The sequence below is a fragment of the Erythrolamprus reginae genome, chromosome 3, assembly GCF_031021105.1.
Source record: "Erythrolamprus reginae isolate rEryReg1 chromosome 3, rEryReg1.hap1, whole genome shotgun sequence".
Taxonomy (NCBI): Eukaryota; Metazoa; Chordata; class Lepidosauria; order Squamata; family Dipsadidae; genus Erythrolamprus; species Erythrolamprus reginae.
In genome coordinates, this window is record NC_091952.1 from 50,955,404 (window position 1) to 50,973,421 (window position 18,018).

The 18,018-nt window shown below is 46.7% G+C and overlaps 1 protein-coding gene across 2 annotated transcripts in view; it reads left to right on the forward strand.

Moving 5' to 3' along the window:
- Positions 1-7,728: 7,728 nt before the first annotated feature.
- Positions 7,729-18,018, forward strand: part of STK38 (serine/threonine kinase 38) — a 37,902-nt gene continuing 27,612 nt past the window's right edge. For both annotated transcript variants that reach the window (XM_070745268.1, XM_070745270.1), the window contains exons 1-2: positions 7,729-7,863; positions 9,273-9,408. In XM_070745268.1, the coding sequence (XP_070601369.1) occupies positions 9,278-9,408 (131 nt within the window). In that variant the 5' untranslated portion in view covers positions 7,729-7,863; positions 9,273-9,277. The remainder of the gene's footprint in view (positions 7,864-9,272; positions 9,409-18,018) is intronic.

An 18,018-nucleotide genomic window follows, 5' to 3' on the forward strand; every position in this document is an offset into this window, starting at 1 on the left:
TCTCTCCCTTCCTCTCTTCTCTCTCTCGCTTTCTGTTTCTCTTTCTTTCTCTCACTCTTTCTTTCTTGTTTTCTTTCTATCTCTCTCTTGCTTTCTTTCCCTCTCTTGTTCTCTTTCTCTTGCTATCTCTTTTGTTCTCTCTCTTTCTCTCTCCCCCTCTTTCTCTCTCTCTGTTTTTCTCACTTTCTCTCTCCCTCTCTCTTCCTTTCTATCTCACTCTGTCTGTTGCTCTCTCTCTTTCTCTGTCTGTCAGTGAAGCGTCTGTGAGAGCGCTTTCTTGGAGCGCTTCAGGAACGCCTGCCCAGCCTCTCCTGCAGCCTCTTCGCTGACAGCCCGGGACGAAAGTGCTCCCAGCAAAGGGGCTGCGGGGGGGGGGGGGCTTCCCAAAGCGCTCCGAGAAAGCACTCTTGCAGCCCCCTCGCTGGGCGTGCGGATGAGAAGCCGCAGCCGCCACCGCCGCTGTGGGAGGAGCCACGCCCCAAGATGGCAGGCGGAGGAGGAGAAAACCGGGTGGATTGGGCAGGCAGGGGCAGCGGCGAGAGGCCAGGGGCGCAAGGGGGCCGGAGGCAGCTTTGCCTCCAAGGAAGCTGAAGGAAGCTCAGCTCGGGGGCGGGCCCGGAGCAGCAGTAGCCGCCGCCTACTCCACCCCGCACTTCGGCTGCACCGGGGCCAAGTAAGCCAAGGCTAGGCCCATCGCCCCCAGCTCCAAAAGGCAGCCCCCAGCGCAGCAGCGGGCAAGCATTGGGAGGGCCTCACCGTTGCCTGGCCGGGGAAGAGCTCCCCTCCCCGCGATCCGGGACGGCATGGCTTTGCACACCGTCAATGAGTTAGTGTGCAGGGGTGGGGCCTGATGGCTGCATGGGCGCGTGCCCGCGCAGCTTAGAGTTAACAGTGCCAGAGAGGGACACTGGTGAGGTTTTAAGTCGAGGACTTAACAGTTCACTTGAACGATGATGATCGTTCAAGCCACTCCCACCTGGTCACATGGCCGGCAAGCCACTCCTATGCAGTCATATGACCATCAAGCCACACCCATAAAATAAGCCACACCCATAGTGTGGCAGTAAAAATTTTGGCTGCCCATTACTGCTACAGAGGTCAAAAAAGTGCACGCATTTCAGGCTTTTTTAGGTTGCCGACCTGGGTCCAACAATTTGATAGTGTTTATGAAGCACATAATTAGTCCGAGAACTAGCAAAACTCTGGGAAACATATCAGAATACATAAAAAATAGCAAAACTCAAATTGCATTTCTGGTCTTTCAAACATCTGTAAAAGTATGTTTGGGGAAGAGAGCTGCATAACTGTTCCAAATAACTTTGTAATGCTGTGTTTCCACACACACCAGTGGTTGAAACCCAGTAGATGGTTTTCTGTGGAAATCAGGTGTCCTCTCAGTCCGACAGTAAAAACCACAATGGCAAGCTACTCAGCAACCACATAAGATACAAGTCAACGTAGTACTGTATCTAAGAGCAGCTGGATAGATCTCACCCAATACAGCAGACCTGGGCAAGAGGTGGCCCGCAGGCTGCATCTGGCCCGCCCGCTGTCTATGACTGGCCTGCCCGCTATCTGTGACCAGTCCGTGGAGGTCAGGGTCCGCTCCAGTGCAAGGATGAAAGTGCTCACCGCATCTGCCGGGACTCCTCGGGTTCCTGCTTTCCCGATGAATCATGAGGAAAGCAGGAACCAGGGGAGTCCCGGCAGACGCGGTGAGCTCTTTCATGCTTGCACTGGAGCGGACCCTGACCTTCTACCAAGAGCGGCCAAGCACAGAAACCATGCAAACAGTCCAGTGCAGTGACTGTGGTGCACTGTGTTGCCATAAAGCAAACAATTAGGGGTCTGTAGAGTGTGTCTGGGTGTTTAGGTCAGGCCAGGGTCAGGGTCTTTAGAGTGGTCAACTGTGAGCAATACAGGAGTGGTACACAGATACCACGTGCTTCCTCCCCTGTACCCTGCAGCAGCTACTAGTGCTCTGAAAAGATAGCATATGTATACAGTATTGGGTAGAACTGAGTTAATTATATTAGTCCGGCCCTCTAAAAGCATCCCAATTTCTCATGTGGCCCCATGGCAAAGTTAATTGCCCATCCCTGCAACAGAGAATAAGGAATATGACCTTAGTGAAGATAAGCAGGCCCTTTGCCTAGGCCAGGGGTAGGCAAAGTTGGCTCTTCTATGACATGTGGACTTCAACTCCCAGAATTCCTGAGCTAGCATGATTGGCTCAGGAATTCTGGGAGTTGAAGTCCACAAGTCATAGAAGAGCCAACTTTGCCTACCCAAGCCTAGGCAACACAGCCTGCATATATCCCTCAATGGTCATCTTCCTTACCCTCTAAATACCTCCTGGCCATAACATTAACATGAAAGCCTTTGAAGTGGCAGATTAACTGTACTTATCACAGTTGACTTTGCCACTGCAGCTTCAGTTCAAAGCTTAGGAAGCTGGTTGGCCTTGGGTGGGATGAAAGGAAGACTGTCATGCAGAATTAGGGAGATTTCTGGAGGCATGCAAAGATTAACATCGCTTCTTCTCTGGACACAAGTCTTTGTATTTCCCTCAAGTGTCACCATTTTTTACTTTGGGAGTTTTCACAAAATGCCTATCAGGGGAAATCTCTTGATGAGGCATTCTTGTGGAAATGGTTCAGCTTTCTTTTACCAGACATCATTTTATGCTTTTACACCATTTCAGCCTGCTGCTATCTTTTCACAAAATAAACTGGGGGGAGAGGGGAGGAGTCTTGAGTTAGACCAAAAAAAAAAAGACAAAATGGTAGGCAACCACGAAATTGAAGCCCTGCTCCTTTCTTATCTGCATTACTCTTTTTGGACATTCCAAAACTTTTGAAACCAAAAAACCCCCATTATCTTATGAATGAAAATACAGTAGTACCTCGTGATACAAACCCCTCGTCATACGAACTTTTTGAGATACGAACCCAGGGTTCGTAATTTTTTTGCCTCTTCTTACGAACTTTTTTTGCCTTACGGACCTGCCGCCGCGAACACCGAACCCAGAAGTTCAGCAAAGTTTGGGTTCGGGAGAACGCTGAGAAGCGCCGCCACCTGTCTGTCACCTTCGCAGAAGAGCCGCGGAACTGTCGGCCGGTCGGGAGGCTCAAACAGAGGTGGGGAATCCCAATAGGGAATTCTGGGGGCGAAGCTTTGACGTCACGGAGACGTCCTTCCTGGCCGGCCAAAACGTGGACTCCAGGAAGGATGTCTCCGTGACATCAAAGCTCCACCCCCGGAATTCCCTATTGGGATTCCCCACCTCTTTTTGAGCCTCCTGACCGGCCGACAGTTCCACGGCTCTTCTGCGAAGGTGACAGCCGGGCGGCGGCGCTTCTCGGCGTTCTCCTGAACCCGAACTTTTGCCGAACTTCCAGGTTTGGCGTTCAGGAGAATGCTGAGAAGCCCCCCAGCTGTTTCGGAAAGTGACAGCTGGGTGGCGGCGCTTCTCGGCGGCCTCCCAAACTCGAACCCGAACTTTTGCCGAACTTCCGGGTTCAACATTCGGGAGAATGTCGAGAAGCGCCCAGCTGTTTCAAAAGGTGACAGCAAGGCGGTGGCGCCCAGTGGAGCGCCGTTTTTGCGATTTTGTTTTTGCTTGCAAGCAGTGTTCCCTCTAATTTTTTTTCGGGGTGAGCGGAAAAGTATAGTGTCTGAGCGGCAGTCCCTTTGGCACTGGGCGGCATATAAGTATAAATAAATAAATAAATAAATAAATAAATAAATAAATAAATAAATAAATAAAGTAGGTAAGTAAGTAAGTAAGCAAGTGTGGGCGTGCGCTATCACACATGAGCAAGTTCTTGCATCCATAATTCCATCCTTTCTATGTCTTCCTCCCTCTTTCCTCCCTCCCACTTTCCTTTCTATCTCTCCCTCCCTCTTTCCTTTCTATCTCTCCCTCTTTCCTTTCTATCTCTCCCTCCCTCTTTCCTCCCTCCCTCTTTCCTTTCTATCTCTCCCTCCCTCTTTTCTTTCTATCTTTCTTTCCCCCTGCCTTTCTCCAAGCCCTTCCTTTTCCCTCTCCCTAACTACCCTTCTCCCTCCTTTCTATCTCTCCCTCCCCCTTTCTCTCTCCCTTCCTTCATCTTTCAATCCCTCTCTCTCTCCATCCCTCTTCCTTTCTCTCTTTTTTGCTTTCTCTCTCCCTTCTTCCCTCCCTCTATGTCTTTCCCTCCCCCTCCTTCCCCCCTCTCTTTCTCTCTCTCTTGCTTTCTTTCTCGCTTTCTTTCTCATTCTCTCTCCCCTCCTTTCTCTCTCTCTCTCTTTCTCTCGTTCACCACGCCGGCAACAGAGAGAAAAAGAGAGAGAGAGAGAGAGAGTGGAGGGCGCCGTTGTCTTCGCCTCTGCCCGGCGGCTCTGCAGCGAAGAGGAAGCAGCCGCGCACCACCTCCCGGGAGCCCGGCTGACTTTTGGAGTCGTTTTGTTTTCGGCCGGGCGGAGGCGGCATGCGGAGGCGAAGACACGGCGCCCGCCCAAGCTCCGCCTCCCGGGAGCCCAGCCGACTTTTGGAGCCGTTTTGTTTTCAGCTGGGCTCCCGGGAGGCGGAGCGTGGCCGGGCACCGTGTCTTCGCCTCCGCGAGCTGCCTCCGCCCGGCTGAAAACAAAACGGCTCCAAAAGTTGGTCGGGCTCCTGGGAGGCAGTGTGTGGCCGGGCGCCGTGTCTTCGCCCCCATGCGGCTCTGCAGCGAAGAGGAAGTAGCTGCGCACCGCCTTCCGGGAGCCCGGCCGTCTTTTGGAGCCGTTTTGTTTTCGGCCGGGCGGAGGCAGCGCGCGGAGGCGAAGACACGGCGCCCGGCCACGCTCCGCCTCCCGGTATCCCAGCCGACTTTTGGAGCCCGCTCGCTGCTCACCGCCCGCCGCGAGTGGGCAGCGAGCGGCGGGCGGGTGGCGGGCGGCGGGTGGCGAGCGGGGCGGTGAGCGGGCGGGCTGGCAGCCAGGTGTTTGGGGGGCAGCTGGCGCGCGCACCCCAAATCTCCCTGCCAGCCCACCCGCCCGGAACATTCAAAATAAGAAAACCCTTCGCTCTTACTTTGAATGATCCGGGCGGGCGCGCAGGCAGGGAGATGGGAAGAGCGCGCGCCGGCCCGCGCTCCCGCCAGCCTCCGGAGAACGCCTGCCCCCCCTCTCTTGCAGCGGAGGAGAAAGAGAGGCCAGGCGGGTGGGGGGCAGGGCCGAGAGGCCTGGAGCGCGAGGGGGCCGGAGGCACCATGGAGAGGCAGGTGTGGCTGCGGCTCCCTTCTACTGCCCGCGCCCCCCCCGCGGGCTGGCAGGGGGATGGGGAGTGCGCGGCCGAGGAAAAGGGTGCGCGGGGGCGTATTTTGGAGCGCGCGCGCGCTCACGTGCACAGCTTACAGGGAACGGTACTTGCAAGCATTAATCGGTTTTACATTGTTTCCTTTCGGAAACATTGTTTTGTCTTACGAACTTTTCACCTTATGAACCTCATCCCAGAACCAATTAAGTTTGTAAGATGAGGTATTACTGTATATGTCTTCTGATTTTTAGATGGCCATTTGGAAGGGGGTGGGGCAGGGAGAGGAAATAATTTTGTTTCTTGTTCTCGATTTGCAAACCTAATGAGGTAGTTAGACTGTACTCCTTGGAGATTGCTTTTGTTAAGGGACACACTGCTAATTTCCAGAAGTATTATCCTGGGAATTAAGTCAATAATATCTTGTCTAGTTTCCAGATAAACATGTCATTCCTATATCCTATATATAGTTTTCATATACTGTATACCAAAATGTCCTTCCTGTTAATGACTACTTCACCTTCAACTGCAGCAACACACGAGCACGTAATAGATCCAAACCAAATGTAAACCACTCCAAATCCGACTGCAGAAAATACAGCTTCAGTAATACAGTGATCGTGCCTGGAATGCACTACCTGACTCTGTGGTTTCTTCCCCAAACCCCCAAAACTTTAACCTTAGACTGTCTACTTTCCCCGTTTCTCAGATATCTGTAAAGGTCGTTCATAAGCGCATCACTGTGCCTACCGTCCCGGTCCTACTGTCCTATTTTATCATTACTTTTTTACTTGTTATGTGTATACAAACTACTACTATACTATACAGTGATCCGTGATCCCTCTATTATCGCGAGGGTTCCGTTCCAAGACCCCTCGCGATAATCGATTTTTCGCGATGTAGGGTTGCGGAAGTAAAAACACCATCTGCGCATGTGCGCCCTTTTTTTCTATGGCCGCGCATGCGTAGATGGTGGAGTTTGCATTCCCCGCCGCCCACGCAAAGGGGAAACACGATTCGGCTCCTCGCTGCTGCTGCGCTACCGAGCAGATCAGCTGCTGGGCGGCCGAAGGAACCTTCCCTGGGTCTTCCCCCTCTTGCTGGCGGGCGGGCGAGTGGCGGGCATCAGCGAGGAGCCGGGGTTTCCCCTTTGCGTGGGCAGCCGGGAAGACCCAGGGAAGGTTCCTTCGGCCGCCCAGCAGCTGATCTGCTCGGTAGCGCAGCAGCAGCGAGGAGCCGAATCGGGGTTTCCCCTTTGCGTGCAAGAGGGGGAAGACCCAGGGAAGGTTCCTTCGGCCGCCCAGCAGCTGATCTGCTCGGCGCAGCAGCAGCGAGCAGACGAAGATCGGGGTTTCCCAGCCGCCCACGCAAAGGGGAAACCCCGGCTCCTCGCTGATGCCCCCGCTCGCCCGCCCGCCGCCCGCCAGCAAGAGGGGGAGAGATAGAGAAAGAGAGAGAAGGAAAGAAAGAGATGAGAGAGGGAGGAAGAGAGTGTGAGAGAGGAAGAAGCAAGATAGAGAAAGAGAGAGAGAAAGAAAGATGAGAAAGGAAGGAAGAAAGAGAGTGACGTCATCGGGGGGGGGAAATCGCGATATAGCGTTTCGGGAAGATCGAGATGGCGAAACTCGAGGGATCACTGTACACGTTTGACAAATAACTAACTAACTAACTAACTAACTAAATAAATAAATAAATAACAATCACCATCCTACCTAGAGATGGGAATCACACTCTTAACTCCCATCACCCATTTCCTCCCACTTATGACTGTATGGCTGTAACTTGTTGCTTGTATTCTTAAGATTTTTATTAATATTGTTTCCTCATTGATTTTACCCCTATGACAATCATTAAGTGTTGTACCACATGATTCTTAAACAAATGTATCTTTTTCTTTTATGTACACTGAGAGCATCTGCACCAATGACAAATCCCTTGTGGGTCCAATCACACTTGCCCAATAAAGAATTCTATTCTATTCTAACCTACCAATTAACATCACCATTGAGTTTAACTGCTAATGCTTACAACCTGGAAATACAACTCACATTTACTCGGGAGCAAGTAACGCCCTGGAATATATAACTCCGTACAAATACGTCCAGTTGTAAAACGCACAATTCGCGTTGCACAACCAAAACACATCACCCCATTCTTAAAAAAAACCAAAAACGGATTCCGTCCCAACTTCGCAATAACCCGAGAGAGAGAGAGAGAGAGAGAGAGAGAGAGAGAGAGAGAGAGAGAGAGAGAGAGAGAGAGAGCGCATGCGCGCCTCTGCACTCGCCTTAAACAAATTGAAGGACCCCGCCTCCGCCAAGACCCTGGCCAGCTAAGTCAGCCGCGCCTCCTAAAGAGGGCGGACCCTGGAGAAGCTTTTGCGCATGCGGGCGAGGCCAGCTTTCGAGCTGGCTCTTGTCCCGTCTCAGGCTCCGGCTTTCTTCAGAGGGGGGGAGGCGGGGTTAGGCCTCCGGAGCGGCTTTCTGTCTCTCTCTCTCTCTCGTGTGCGGGGCCTGAGCGGGAATTCCTCGGCGAGGCTTTTTTCTTTCGTTTCCCGGGCTGCCCCGTTTGGAAAGCGGGCACTGGTAAGTTACTCTCCTCCCCGAGCCTCCTTGTCCTTTTCCTCGGTCTTCAGGGTCTACCGTTCGACTTCCCTGGGGGGGAAAGAAAAGTTATGCCCGGCGGGCGAAGACCTCTCCTCCGGTACCCATAGTGCTGGGCTCGGCTCGTCCCCCTTTTTCCCCTAGTGGCCGTATTGGGCGGGAGACGGGGGCTCTGTTTCCCGGGCCCCCTTTTCTAGCCCGGCTCCGTCGTTCTTTTAGCGGGTCCGCGCACCTGGCGCCTTCCCCCTCCTCGGCTTTCTTTTGTCCGCACCTGCGGTCTTTTGTTTCCTTTCCGCGGAACTTTTTTTTTTAAAGAAGGAAAAGCATATTCGACTTTTATTTATTTCCCAAGTATGGTTGGCCCGCGCAAGACTTGGATTTGGGGGGCGTTTAAACGATCAGGGATTTTTTAAAAATTTTTTTAAGGAGTCCTACCAACAATAACATGATCGAAACATTTAAATATGTTAAAGGGTTAAATAAGGTTCAGAAGGGAAGTGTTTTTAATAGGAAAGTGAACACAAGAACAAGGGGGCTCAATCTGAGGTTAGTTGGGGGAAAGATTAGAAGCAACGTGAGAACATATTTGATTGAAAGAGTAGTAGATGCTTGGAACAAACTTCCAGCTGACGTGGTTGGTAAATCCACAGTCACTGAATTTAAACATGCCTGGGATAAACATAGATCCATTCTAAGATAAAATGCAGGAAATAGTATAAGGGCAGACTAGATAGACCATGAGGTCTTTTTCTGCCCTCAATCTTCTATGTTTCTGTTTCAATGGCTGAGTAGCAGCTGCAGTAGTTTCAGGAAACTTTTTCGGATGTCAGTCAGATCAAGAAAAACATGTTAGTGGGTTTTTTTGAATTCCTCCCTTTTGAAGGAAGGAGACATTTCGGCTGCATTCTAAGCAAACTGCACATCATTTCTTGTAAAAGAGTACTTGAAGGTGGTTCCAAGATTGGCTAATTATGTTTGGCTGTAGGACAATAGGCACAGGAACTTCATTTAAAACTGCTTTTTAAATGTTTTTGAAGTACTGGCAGCTTTGCACCCAAATTCGGCTGCCTTTGCTCCCTTTAAACTCCAATAATTTGCATTTAATCTGTTCAAAGAAAGAATGAGGGAGGTAAGCATTATTTAGTGATCTAAGTACAGTACTGCCTTTCTTTCTGTCTTTGTTTATAACTCTGGTTAAAAAAAAGAGGAAGTCCAATGTGTGAAATTGTTTTGTAACAATATGGTCTTCTAATGTGCTTCCAGTTTGGATTACTACTTGTTATTGTGTTGCACTCTGTGTGTCCTCTATCAATCTTTCCTTCAATTAAGCATAAAGAATGTAAATGACCCAGCCTCAAAATCTTTTTATTTTTTTCCCCCCTCTCCTAAAGTAATTATGGCAATGACGGGTCCAGCACCTTGTTCATCTATGAGTAACCATACTAAGGAGCGAGTTACAATGACTAAAGTGACGTTAGAAAACTTCTACAGTAATCTGATTGCCCAGCATGAAGAAAGAGAAATGAGGTAAAATATTTTTACATGAATATGGAATACTTTTTATTAATTTCAAGATTAAAAACTTGAATGCCTCAAGTGCACTGATCTTTTATTAGGCTGAACAGTTTTTGTAACATTTCTTTAAAATGCCCAACAGTAAATATTTCTTGACTAACCTACTAGTCTCCTTTATAAAATTGAGTAGAAAGTTTTTCCTGAATTAAAAAGTTTTTCCTGAATTAAAAGCTGTTTTTCTTCCCCTAGCTTAATGTTTTCTTTCTTTTGATTTCAGTATAAACTGTCCAGTATAAACATAACATGTGTTGCGAAATATGCTTGGCTTGATCGAGCATGATAATCAAAACCAGCCTCTCTAAGTACATTTTTTGTCTTTCCTGCAAATTTCACCCTTTAAATCATATATATTTATTTTTTTAAATTTCTTTCTGCTCTGAGTAGTCAGGAAATGCCCTAACAGCTTTCTGTATTTCTTTAGCTAGCTGTCAGAAAATACTTTTTAATAAATGCATTCCAGTACATGCACATTTTATTTCATTTGTGGTATTTAATACATATCTCAATTTTCAGTTTAGAAGTTATTGCATAAACTAAAGGCCATAAAACAATTTTTAAAAGAGGACTAGGAACAGTAGAGAAGCACAATATTAAATATAGTAGTTGAGAAAGTAAGTATAGACAATGAAACGCTCCTTGTGATGTCAATATGACAGCAACACCCAACCTTTTGAGCTTCAGGGGTAGGTTCCATGGAAGACTGTTTTTGGCATGGTTTTGTACACTGCTTGGATCCTGTGCGTGAACGCATGGGACTTTACTTGTTTGCATGGCCCAGTTCCTGGTGGACCACAGATCCATGCCAGTCGAGGACCTGGAGATTGGGGTGCTCTGCAATGTGATTGTGGATGTGATGTTGCTCATTACTTCCTTTAGTCCAAGGATGGAGAGGAAGCCCATAAAGAATACTTCCTAGTGTGTGAGGAAATTCTTAAGGTATATGTGTGTTGTGCTGCTTAAATTAGCTCAATAAATTAATAAAATTACATTTCATTGGTGGAGGAATAATAGATTAAGTTTTCAGATTGTGGGGGAGTAGAAGAGAGTAATAGTAATTAAGATTCAATGGATGAGCCTGTTGTTGGCTTATCTCATAAATGGTAATTAAACCCAGGTGAAAAGAAACCAGGAAGAAATATTTCCAATTATTCAGAGCAATTCTGATTTAGGGCTGGGAATTTATAAATTACATTGGATTCTAGAATTCATTTGTAAGTTTGATTAACATAATCATGAGACTTGATAGAAAATTAAGACTCTATGTTTAAAAAGCTTAAAGCAGTATGCTGTTGATATAACAGTTGAAATCAAATGAGATGGCAGTAGAAATATCTATGAAATCATTGAGTGCATAAAACTGTTCTAAACTCCAGACGTTTCAGAATGTTACTGAAACACTAGACAAAACACTAATTTTTGCAATGTAATACAAATATTTCCACATTTTGTTCAACTCTGCTGGATTCTGTTCTTTAAAATGACAAATTCTAAACTCTGTTTTTATTATCATATGCTAGTTTCTAAATAACTACATCTGCTATCTTTTTTTATATTGTAACTTTTGGAGACATAGCTCAGATTGGATTAATGTGAATGCTTTTGAAAGACAAGATATTCTACATGAACTCAGAGTTTGCTAGATATAATGTAGAGGCTGACAAACGTTAGTTATAAATATGATCAGTTAAAGATGTGTATTTGATGCTCAGGTAGCAAAGACTTTTGATATAGGAAGTAGGGATGATCAGGTTCTGTCAGCCCTTTGAAGTAATCTAGACCAGGGGTCTCCAACCTTGGCCACTTTAAGCCTGGGGGACTTCAACTCCCAGAATTCCCCAGCCAGCAATGCTGGCTGGGGAATTCTGGGAGTTGAAGTCCCCCAGGCTTAAAGTGGCCAAGGTTGGAGACCCCTGATCTAGACAAGAAGCACAAACAATGAATTTTGTTACTGTAAGGTGTTACAATGACAGAATCTTGCATCTCATAGTTTTCCACTTTCTTTACTTTTAATTTCCAGAAAAATAGAGAGAGACCCTCCTGAGATAATTCTCATTCCCATTTCTTCTGTTGAGTAGGATACCTTTTGCATGATAGTTATTTAGGCTACAGCTTTTCCTCTTGTTTCCCAATGTCATTCTAATACAACATAACAAGTTCTGAGTTGTGCTATAGGTTCTGGCTACTTTCACTCAGTTCTCCTCTTGGAACTTAAAGTGATATAGTGGTTAAGAGGTTGGAGCAGAGATCTTATTCTATTCTATTCTATATTGTTCTAGTCCAGTGATGGCGAATCTTTTTTTGCTCAAGTGCCAAAAGGGTGTTCACACGCACAATACCGTGTGCCCACACCCATAATGCAATGCTCCCATGCACATGAACACACAACCCCCCCTGCTCCCCCATGTATATGCACAAGGCTCATTGAAGCTTCCAGAGCCTATGAATGGCAAAACACTGACCCAGCGGCGCAACAGGAAGTTTGGAAAACAAACTTCCAGTTGGACTGTTTTTCACCATCCCCAGGCTTCAGGACGCTTTCCTGAAGCCTGGGGAAAGTGCCCTCCGAAAGACCAAAAAGACATCGGACAATGCCTCGCGTTCCCTCAGATATAGCTCTGCATGTCACTTGTGGCACGTGTGTCATAGGTTTGCCATCATGGTTCTAGTCCATATTCACTTGAAACTCAGTGGATAACTTTGAGCTAGAGCTGTTGGGAAAAATAAATGGATAATTAATGTGCACATTGACTTGAAATCTTGAAAGGAAGCTGGAATTTGAGACCCAATAAATACAGAGTATGTTCTCATTATGGAAACACAAAAGTTTTATACTTGTGTCTTAAGCCACAAAACCCTTTCTGTTGTTTTTGTAATAACTCTTGTGCGTTTTCTTTCCTACCCACCCACCCCGCTTCAGTTTAAATGGGGAGGTTGACTCTTTTAAAAAGCAAGTACAGTGATACCTCGTCTTACAAACGCCTCATCATACAAACTTTTCAAGATACAAACCCGGGGTTTAAGATTTTTTTGCCTCTTCTTACAAACTATTTTCACCTTACAAACCCACCACCACCGCTGGGATGCCCCGCCTCCGGACTTCCATTGCCAGCGAAGCACCCGTTTTTGCACTGCTGGGATTCCCCTGAGGCTCCCCTCCATGGGAAACTCCACCTCCGGACTTCCGTGTTTTTGTGATGCTGCAGGGGAATCCCAGCAGGGGAATCCCAGCAGTGCAAAAACGGGTGCTTCTCTGGCAACGGAAGTCCGGAGGTGGAGTTTCCCAGTGAGGGGAGCCTCAGTGAAATTGCAGCATCGCAAAAACACAGAGGTCCGGACGTGGGGTTTCGAGGACTTCGGTGTTTTTGCAATGCTGAGATTTCACTGGGAAACCCCACCTCTGGACTTCCATTACCAGCAAAGCGCTCGTTTTTGCAGTGCTGGGATTCCCCTGCTGGGATTCCCCTGCAGCATTGCAAAAACACAGAAGTCCGTAGGTGGGGTTTCCCATGGAGGGGAGCCTCAGGGGAATCCCAGCAGCACAAAAACGGGCACTTCAGCTGGCAAAAGGGGTGAATTTTGGTCTTGCACGCATTAATTGCTTTTCCATTGATTCCTATGGGAAACATTGTTTCGTCTTACAAACTTTTCACCTTAAGAACCTCGTCCCGGAACTAATTAAGTTTGTAAGACAAGGTATCACTGTATAGTTGTAAATAATACAAAAACTTAGTTTAACTTGAAATTACCTAGATTACAGGAAAAGTAGCATTCATCTTGTATTTGCTAATAGTCTGAAGTGACCATTAGCAATATTTTCTTTCTCTTTTCCTCTTTTTCTATTTTGAAGCCAGTAATGAATGAATGAAATAGCCGCCAATCAGGCAGTCTAATATTAGGTTTTTATTGACGAACTAACTTTTGTACCTGGAATGTAGTATTAAAAATTTAAGAGGCTCTGCTCACTCCATTAGTATATGGAAAGTGGATAAGCTATTTTGAATAGGAGACTAAAAGTAACAACTAAATTGGAAAGGAGGATAGTGCATACCTAAATAATGGAAACATTTATAAGCCAAGAGTTATGCTTACCTTTCAGTTCAGTTATTATGGGAATCCGTTTTATTTTTACATTATTCATCCAAATAAGTGTATTGATATGATGAATAAACCAGGATAAGGGACCTTTCATTACCTTTTACTAAGAATTTGACTTTTCAAGAGTCACTGGGTTGACCTGTTTGACTGTAAAAACTAAATAAATAAATGAAAAATAAAAATAAAAACCACCTGTGCGTACATACAAGTTATGCAAAATCAATTTTAAAGCTGGTTATCAATAAGTCCAATTCTAATGCTAGATACCAGAATAATATCCATCCAATTAATTCTGGCTTCGATATGATGCAGACAACAGTGGAGGCTGTGCTGTTACGCACTTTTTCCTTCCACAATTTATCTGCTCTCATGGGGCATACATCTGATGCAAAAGGTAAACGTTGAAGACTTTGGAAACCTATTTCCATGATGCTCTCATTCCCCAATTCCCCCCCTCCCTTGTAGGGAGTAAGCATTAATATGTGAAATAGTTTTCGGTATACAGTATACAAGTACAAAATGGTCTTTCTATGCAACGAAAATCCTAATGTTCCATGAGTGCCGAGGTGTTCTATTTCACCGGTAAATAACCAGGAAAAAAACTTGGGATTCTGAAGAATTCAATTCAAACCTTTGTTGTCAGAGTACTACAATTGTACAATGAGATTGGTTGAGCCTCCCTTCGTGCACCCCCGCAATCCAATACAACTCATAGTGAAAGACACAAAATCCTTGACCCAGTGATCCTACTAAGAAATACACAATCCTACTACTCCATGTGAGCTTATTGTACATAGTACCAGCCCCGCGAGTCGTACTATGTTGTAAAGTTATTTTCCATTCAGAAGTCTGACAGTCCATGCATAAAAAACTGTTCTTCAGCCTGTTTGTACGGCTGCCTATGCTTCTATATCTCCTTCCTGATGGCAGGAGGCTTGGACTAGAGGAGTTTGAGTCTTTAAAAGTAGTAGGCAGAGGAGCCTTTGGGGAGGTACGATCTTGAAATTAATAATATTAGAAGGACCAATGCACTGAACATTTAGCAAACGGCAGAGCCTGTTCATCTGCTCTGGGCTTGGAAAATAACCAGGGTCATTCTTAGCTGGTACTTTGATGGGGTCTGTACCAGATTTGCAATGATGCAAATTGGGAGCCAGAAATAGGATTTTCCTCATTCTTCTAAGGCAGCGAGCCCTGAGGGGATATCATCTAGGGACAGCCCTCGGTAATGTCTTTCCATCCAGTAATGTCTTTCCATCCGTGGCTGACAAGTCGGCATACCTCACTGTAATGCAATGAGGGAGGACGCTTTTTATTGTGGGCTGTTAAAGGAGGTCCTCAGTTGTTGTTCCAGTTTGTTTTTTCACAAGACCCTGAGGAAGTGGAGTCTCTCTTGGGCCTTTCTGGCCACCTGGGTCATGTTGATTTTCCAAGTGAGATCTTCGCTGAGGTACACTCTCAGGAATTTAAGGAAGGAAACTCTCTCCTCACACACCCCTCAATGTAAAGTGGGACAGGTTCCTCTCTCTTCTTCTGGAAGGTCTAACACCATATTTGTCTTGCTGATTTTTGGGTGCAGGTTGTTTTCCAAGTACCATGTGGATAATTTTTGAACCTGCATTAAGAATAGCTTAATGAAGCACAACATAGTGTTTTGTTGCTATAAAAGACATAAAGCTATGCAGAGATAAATTGGAAGTTCTCAACTTCTTTTTAATAAATGTGGAATGGAAAACAACTCATTCCTGAGGGAGCTGCTACATTTCTGTAAAGCTATTTAGTCCATATATTCTAGTCAAAAGTTGAAATGATAATTTCAGCTTTCCCTTTAACCACAGTTATCTATTCACCCACCCTTTCCTTCCTTTTGCTACTTATTGCTATGATGGAAGTATTTCCTTAATAAAAAATTTCATTGGGGCACATCATGGAACAGAATACAAAGCTGTGTTTCTAGTAAAGGCCTCCTTCTACAGGAGAAGAAAGTGTGAGGATCCACTACTGGTTTTACTAGTTTTAAAGGACCATGTTAGATCATATTTGTTTTGCATACTGAATAGACTTTTGGAAGTATTACCGGTAGTTTGAGTTGCTGTTCCTTGTGTTTGCACTTAGACATGGTAGATGTAGTTGTGATGGTCTCTGATCACTTAAAGAGGAGAGAGATTTCAGTAATCTTTTCAGTTTTAAGATTACTTCTATTGTTACGGCGGGAAAGATTTCTGAAAAGGTGCTGGACAATCTTCTTCTGCAGTATGTAGCCATGCCATTTGTGTGTTGCTAATTAAAGACCTGTAAAAAGTGTATGCAATAAATAGCAATAGCACTTAAGACGTATATACCGCTTTACAATGCTTTACATCCTTCTCTAAGCCAGTGTTTCCCAACCTTTTTTGAGCCGCGGCACATTATTCATATTTTCAAAATCCTGGGGAACACTGAAGGGGGGCGGGGCGGGGGGGGGGGCGGGCTAAAGAAAAGTTTGGACAAAAAAACCCTCTCTCTTCCTCCCTTTCGCTCTATTTCTCCCTCTTTCTCTCTTTTCCTTCCTTCCCTTCTTTCTCTCTCTCCATCCCTTTCTTTCTTTCTTCCTCTCTTTTTTTCTCTCTTTCTCTCTCCCTCCTTCCCTTCCTCTATGTCTTTCTCTCTCCCTTGCTCTCTCTCTCTCTGTCTCTCTTGCTATCTCTTTCTTGCTTTTCTCTCTCTCTCTTGCTCTCTCTCTCTCTTTCACTGTCTTGCTATATGTCTCTTTCTCTTTGCCTCTCTTGCTATCTCTCTTTCTTTCTCTCTCTTTCTCTCTCTCTGTCTCTCTTGCTATGTCTCTCTTTCTTTCTCTTTCTCTTTCTCTTTCTCTCTGCCTCTCTTGCTAAGTCTCTCTTTCTCTTGCTATGTCTCTCTTTCTTTCTCTCTGCCTCTCTTGCTATGTCTCTCTTTCTCTCTCTCTTTCTCTCTTTCTCTTTCTCTGCCTCTCTTTCTTGCTCTGTCTCTCTTTCTCTGCCTCTCTTGCTATGTCTCTCTTTCTTTCTCTCTCTCTCTCAGCTGACTGCAAGCGGGAGCCCTGACGGCGGCAGCTGGACGTGCTGCTGGACACCGTATATGCCAGGCCCGCAGCGCCAGCAGCACGTCCAACCGCCACCGTCAGGGCTCCCGCTTGCAGTCAGCTGAGAAAGAGAGAGAGCTCCCTCTCGCCGCCGCCATCTCCCTGCGATTGTCTGCGGCCGCTGCGGCCACCCCCCCCCCCGCTCCCATCGCCAGTGCCCTCCCGCCGGGCCACAAAGGACACTTGCCGCAGGTCCAACCGCCACCGTCAGGGCTCCCGCTTGCAGTCAGCTGAGAGAGAGAGAGAGCTCCCTCTCGCCGCCGACATCTCCCTGCGACTGCCTGCGGCCGCTGCGGCCCCCCCCCGCTCCCAACGCCAGTGCCCTCCCGCCGGGCCACAAAGGACACTTGCCGTGGATGCCAGAAAAGCTCCAGCTGGGCGGGGCGCTGCCGGTATTTCCATCCTGGGGCTCCCGCTCGCAGCTGTCCCCCGGCTCCTGCTCGATGCCGCGGTTTTCGGCGCTCTCCTGCTGGGCTCCAAAGAAGGAAGGCTGGAAAAAGGCTCCTTTTTCCCGCCTTCCTTCTTTGGCGCCCAGCAGGAGAGCGCCGAAAACCGCGGCATCGATTAGGAGCCGGGGGACAGCTGCGAGCGGGAGCCCCAGGACGGAAGTACCGGCAGCGCCCCGCCCAGCCGGAGCTTGGCGGCACACCTGGCCATGTCTCGCGGCACACCGGTGTGCCGCGGCACACCGGTTGGGAAACGCTGCTCTAAGCGATTTACAGAATCAGCATCGGCTTATATAGAGCGTGATCCCCTTATATAGCTGGTGAGACCACATTTGGAATACTGTGTTCAGTTCTGGAGACCTCACCTACAAAAAGATATTGACAAAATTGAACGGGTCCAAAGACGGGCTACAAGAATGGTGGAAGGTCTTAAGCATAAAACGTATCAGGAAAGACTTAATGAACTCAATCTCTATAGTCTGGAGGACAGAAGGGAAAGGGGGGACATGATCGAAACATTTAAATATGTCAAAGGGTTAAATAAGGTTCAGGAGGGAAGTGTTTTTAATAGGAAAGTGAACACAAGAACAAGGAGACACAATCTGAAGTTAGTTGGGGGAAAGATCAAAAGCAACATGAGAAAATATTATTTGACTGAAAGAGTAGTAGATCCTTGGAACAAACTTCCACAGTAACTGAATTTAAACATGCCTAGGATAAACATATATCCATTGTAAGATAAAATACAGGAAATAGTATAAGGGCAGACTAGATGGACCATGAGGTCTTTTTCTGCCGTCAGTCTTCTATGTTTCTATGATTCTATGTTTCTAGCATATTGCCCCCAACATATTGCATCCCCGTTTTACCCACCTGGGAGAATGGAAGACTGAGTCAACCTCAAGCCTGGTGACATTTGAA